At 36.6% G+C, this 2,191-nt stretch overlaps 1 protein-coding gene across 1 annotated transcript in view; it reads right to left on the bottom strand.

Moving 5' to 3' along the window:
• Positions 1-2,191, bottom strand: part of LOC107095195 (collagen alpha-1(XXIV) chain-like) — a 23,535-nt gene that overhangs the window by 13,728 nt on the left and 7,616 nt on the right. Inside the window, exons 11-12 of the mRNA XM_015391189.1 lie at positions 1,946-1,999; positions 222-329 (exon numbers count right to left, since the gene is read on the bottom strand). Coding sequence (XP_015246675.1) covers positions 222-329; positions 1,946-1,999 — 162 coding nt within the window. The remainder of the gene's footprint in view (positions 1-221; positions 330-1,945; positions 2,000-2,191) is intronic.

Here is a 2,191-nt window from a genome sequence, read left to right as displayed (position 1 = left end):
ATGTTGAGAAAATTTAGATCGGTATTGAGCAACAATCGGGAGATGGGGACCCCCCCAAATATTGACAGGTATTTCGCACACTGTATAAAAACATGCAGATAAATATGCCTAAATGCGAGCAACTTTGCTATGAGTCCTCTCAGGTTGCAGTTGTTCTGAAATCTAAAACACATACAGTGCAAAACCAGATAAAAAAAGATTTTAAAAAATGCCTCTGTTACCTGTTTTCCTTGTTTTCCTGGTAGGCCTTGTAACCCCATCAGTCCCGGCGGGCCATCTGGCCCAGGATAACCCTTAAGTCCCCTAAGTCCTGGTATACCAGCTGGGCCCTGGAGAATGATATCATCCTTTGAAGTAATTTCAGGTTCATGGCTTTTGCAAGACTGTGTCACAAAAAGTGCATTATTTCTCATTATTGATATCTCTTTTTATCTAATAGCCCTTGCTTTAAAACTGTTCAATACAATTTTCAATATCTCAAGCAAAAGGCTATTTTGGATTAACAGTATCTTTGGATGATGCTGAGTCAAATATATAAACTGTGACGGAACATCATTTCTGACTTCCAGTTGTTTTTTAGCATTCTGGATATTTGGGTTTTTCAAGAAAAAAGATTGCAGCCTATACAAAGGCTTCTGCATATGCCAGGGAACTGATTTAATAAATCTATTGATTTATTTATTTATTCCTTTTTATTCAGGTACTCAATATGGATACTGTTTTTCCAGCAGGTTCCACAACACAAATGAACACAGTTGTCATAAACCAGATCAGGAGAAGGACAACTTTTATTTCTTTTTATATTTATTTCAGTCATGTCATTACCCCAAAATAGACTGTTTTTTTTTTTTGGCTAAGAATGTATACATGGATGTTGTGAAGTGAGATCTTCATATGTTGGGCAATATACTGCAAATTATTTGCGATCCAGCTTTTGTGTAGCCTGATAAACCAGACTAAGTGTGAGATGAAATTTGTAATTTAGTCTGGCCCCGATGAATGAGACATCGTAAGATTGTTGATGAGAACAACCCGTTGTCTTTGCCTATTGGCCTCTGTCTGTGCCAATAGTACACGCGACAGAAAGCTGGTGTGGGAGTGTAAACAAACAGCCTGTCAGTAAAACGGCGAATACGTCCTTCTCAAAAATGCATGAGTGTAGAGCCTCATCCTGCTGACATTTCAACGAAAAAACCCAAGTCTAATTCTTTCAAAACTGATTCCAATACTGAGTCAAACGAGAACTGTTCAATAGTTGTTGCAAGTCAAAGAAGGTTGGGAAACACTATGCTACAGGATCTCATTCCATGCTTTAGTGGAAAAAGTCAATTTGTGTTTGATTTATTGGTAAGACAGACCAGCACCCAAAATGTGTTTTTGTACCAGAGCACTGTGTTGCTGAAGTGCCACTAAGCAAGATCTAAAATGAAAAGTTTGATGACGGTTTTCATGGTGTAATTTTACAAATGTTATGGTATCAGACAGTAATTAAGCAAAGTGATGGTGGGCTCAATAAGGTTGTCATTCATTATAGAGTCTAGCTGTTGGCTCCATAATTACATTTGTACTAAGGAACCAGACAGGCAGGCTTTTTGACAGAGTGGAAAGTATTATTACATGGAAATATGCTTTTGAAACAGGAAAAGTCAATTTAGGCTTAATTCTACAAAAAAAGACAACAAGTACCTTTTGTTTCAGCTTTTTAGAGATGATTTGTACAAATTTACTTCAGGCAAGGTGAGAGTTACCTTTCTCAATTATTTCTAAGTAGCTACATTGAGGAGTTTCTGATTTGCAAACTTATTAGCAATTTATATAGATAAATGTCTCCTAGGTGAGTAAAAGTATGCAGAGTCTCCTTTTTCAACATCAATAGTTAAATGATTTTCTTGTAAACACTTAAATAAATGCTGTAAATCTGTAAACCATCTAATGTGACTCTTACTTCAGCACCAGGAGCTCCATTCAGACCCCTTGCTCCTTTCCTTCCAGCGGAGCCCTACAACACAAATAAAAGGAAAAGTAAGACACAAAGGACATTTCAGAAAATATTTGTGAATCTCCACAAAGTTATTGTTGATTACAAGTCTGTCAACCAACTCATTTTATTCAAATATGGAATAAACATCTGTAAAGGATTCCTTCTCTCAGATTGAGATTTGATTTAAGCATATTCCAAGACCAAAAGCTA

This window comes from Cyprinodon variegatus, unplaced genomic scaffold, assembly GCF_000732505.1.
Source record: "Cyprinodon variegatus isolate N-32 unplaced genomic scaffold, C_variegatus-1.0 Scaffold528, whole genome shotgun sequence".
Lineage (NCBI taxonomy): Eukaryota > Metazoa > Chordata > Actinopteri > Cyprinodontiformes > Cyprinodontidae > Cyprinodon > Cyprinodon variegatus.
This window is presented reverse-complemented; position numbering and strand designations above follow the sequence as displayed.